The 1,754-nt window shown below is 53.8% G+C and overlaps 1 protein-coding gene across 1 annotated transcript; it reads right to left on the bottom strand.

Moving 5' to 3' along the window:
- Positions 1-62: 62 nt before the first annotated feature.
- On the bottom strand, positions 63-1,734 carry LOC112403682 (melanoma-associated antigen B4-like). Its single transcript, XM_024751280.1, has 2 exons — positions 1,682-1,734; positions 63-1,312 (listed from the first exon to the last, which is right to left on the bottom strand). The coding sequence occupies exons 1-2, from the start codon at positions 1,732-1,734 to the stop codon at positions 487-489; spliced, it is 879 nt and encodes a 292-aa protein (XP_024607048.1). The 3' UTR covers positions 63-486.
- Between the last annotated feature and the right edge of the window lie 20 nt (positions 1,735-1,754).

Genomic DNA, 1,754 nt, shown 5'->3' with positions numbered 1-1,754 from the left:
CAAAGTATCTTTTATTTCTACCAAAAGAAAGTTTAAACAAAGTAAGGCAAACCACGAGTTAAATGGCATTTACTCTCTGTTTTCTCCATTTTTTGTTCCTAAATATTTTCTGTGGTCGCCTTTCACATTTCCATGAAAATCTCTATTGCAGTGCCATGTTTTCTACTTCTGGATCATACAGAAAATATAGATGGTTCGTGAATTCCTTTTACATATACCAAAACTGTAACTTTAGAATTCTTTAAACAGCAATAAATATGCAAGCAATGTCATTCACGAATTCATATTCTTAAGAAAACACACTACAAGAAAAAAAATTTGAAAAAAACCTAAATCAATCAATAATATGTAGAAGTTACTAGTTTAAAACAGGAAGAGAAATAAGATCTATACTTTGTTTCCTGCACCCCTACTAGTCTGCACTATTTAGGAGCCTGACTGCCCTCTTCCAAAACAAAGTGAGCAAACTGCCTGCGGCCTCCCTCCCTACATGTGGGAGGAGCTGCGGGCCTGGGCCCTGTAATGGGCTCTGCCCTCAGCAACAGCTGCAGCCCTGGCCGCGGCTCTCACCGCTGCTCTCTCTTCCTCATCTTTCAGAGCTTCCTTATAGAGATCTGGGAAGGCACTGGGGACGGTACCGGTGGACTTGGCCACAAACTCCAGCACTTTCATCTTGCTGGTTTCAGCGTGGGCTCTCGGGCCCCACAGGAACTCATAGCGCGGAGGATCGCTGTGGCGCACCTGGCGGTACGTCAGGTACTTTTGCTGCACGAAATATTTGCTGATGAGCCTCCTGGGCTCCCCAAAGATGGAGTGACTCCTCCCAGCATACACACCCAACGCATTGAGGAATTCCCAGATCTCCTCCTCGGTGGCACGGTTGCCCTTCGTGAAGATCTCGCCCAGGAGAAGCATCAGGAGACCGGACGTGGGCAGCCCCGACTCATCACTCAGACCTCCCTCGCTGGGGAGGGCCAGCTTGCTAATGAAGGCGTAGGAGTGACTGCTGGGGTCGACTTCCTTCAGCTCGAGGCCAAAGACCACCTCCATGATCTCAGAGGCTCTGCTGAGGATCTCAGGGAAGTGTTTCTCGTACTTGTTGACAGTCTTCAGCAGTGCTGCCTGTGGGATGGAATCCGTCATCTTGTACTTCTCCAGCATGAACAGCACCAACGTCGCGGCCTTCCTGTTCAGAGGATCTCTGCATATGCGGTGAGTGCAAGGTGCTGCCTGGGAGGAACTTTCACTTTTCTCATCTTGGCTCTGGGCACCCTCTTCAGATCCTGGGCATGAAACCCCTGCATCACGAGAGCTATGGCAGACAGGTCGAGGCCCTGTGGCTGGCGGCCCCACTGGCCCTCACTCGGGGGCTTGGGCCGACTCTTGGGAGTGCTTAGGGACGCGCCTTCTGCTGGCCTGCACCTGTCCTCTCAGACAGCAGCCCTCCCTCCTCCGTGTGTGGGCAGAAGGAAGCGGCTGACAACAGGGGAGGGGTTCTGAGGTGCCCTTGCGACGGGGAGGACGGTCCTCGCCCTGACTCCCCCCGTGCCCTGGAAATCCTCTCTCTGCTGACCTGCGGTCAGCCCCTCAGGACAAGTCCCCCTCCTCCCTCGGTCTCCCGCGTCTGTCCATCCGTCCACGTCCGCACTGACGCACTGAGGGAGCCCCTCAGTCCTTAGACCTGCCCGGAGGCTCCCAGGCCGACGTCAGGGGCGGGGTCCGCGTGGCCGCCATTCTGGGGTGTGGAGCCCCTC

Source organism: Neophocaena asiaeorientalis, unplaced genomic scaffold (assembly GCF_003031525.2).
Source record: "Neophocaena asiaeorientalis asiaeorientalis breed wild unplaced genomic scaffold, Neophocaena_asiaeorientalis_V1.1 scaffold2101, whole genome shotgun sequence".
In the NCBI taxonomy this organism is placed as follows: domain Eukaryota; kingdom Metazoa; phylum Chordata; class Mammalia; order Artiodactyla; family Phocoenidae; genus Neophocaena; species Neophocaena asiaeorientalis.
This window is presented reverse-complemented; position numbering and strand designations above follow the sequence as displayed.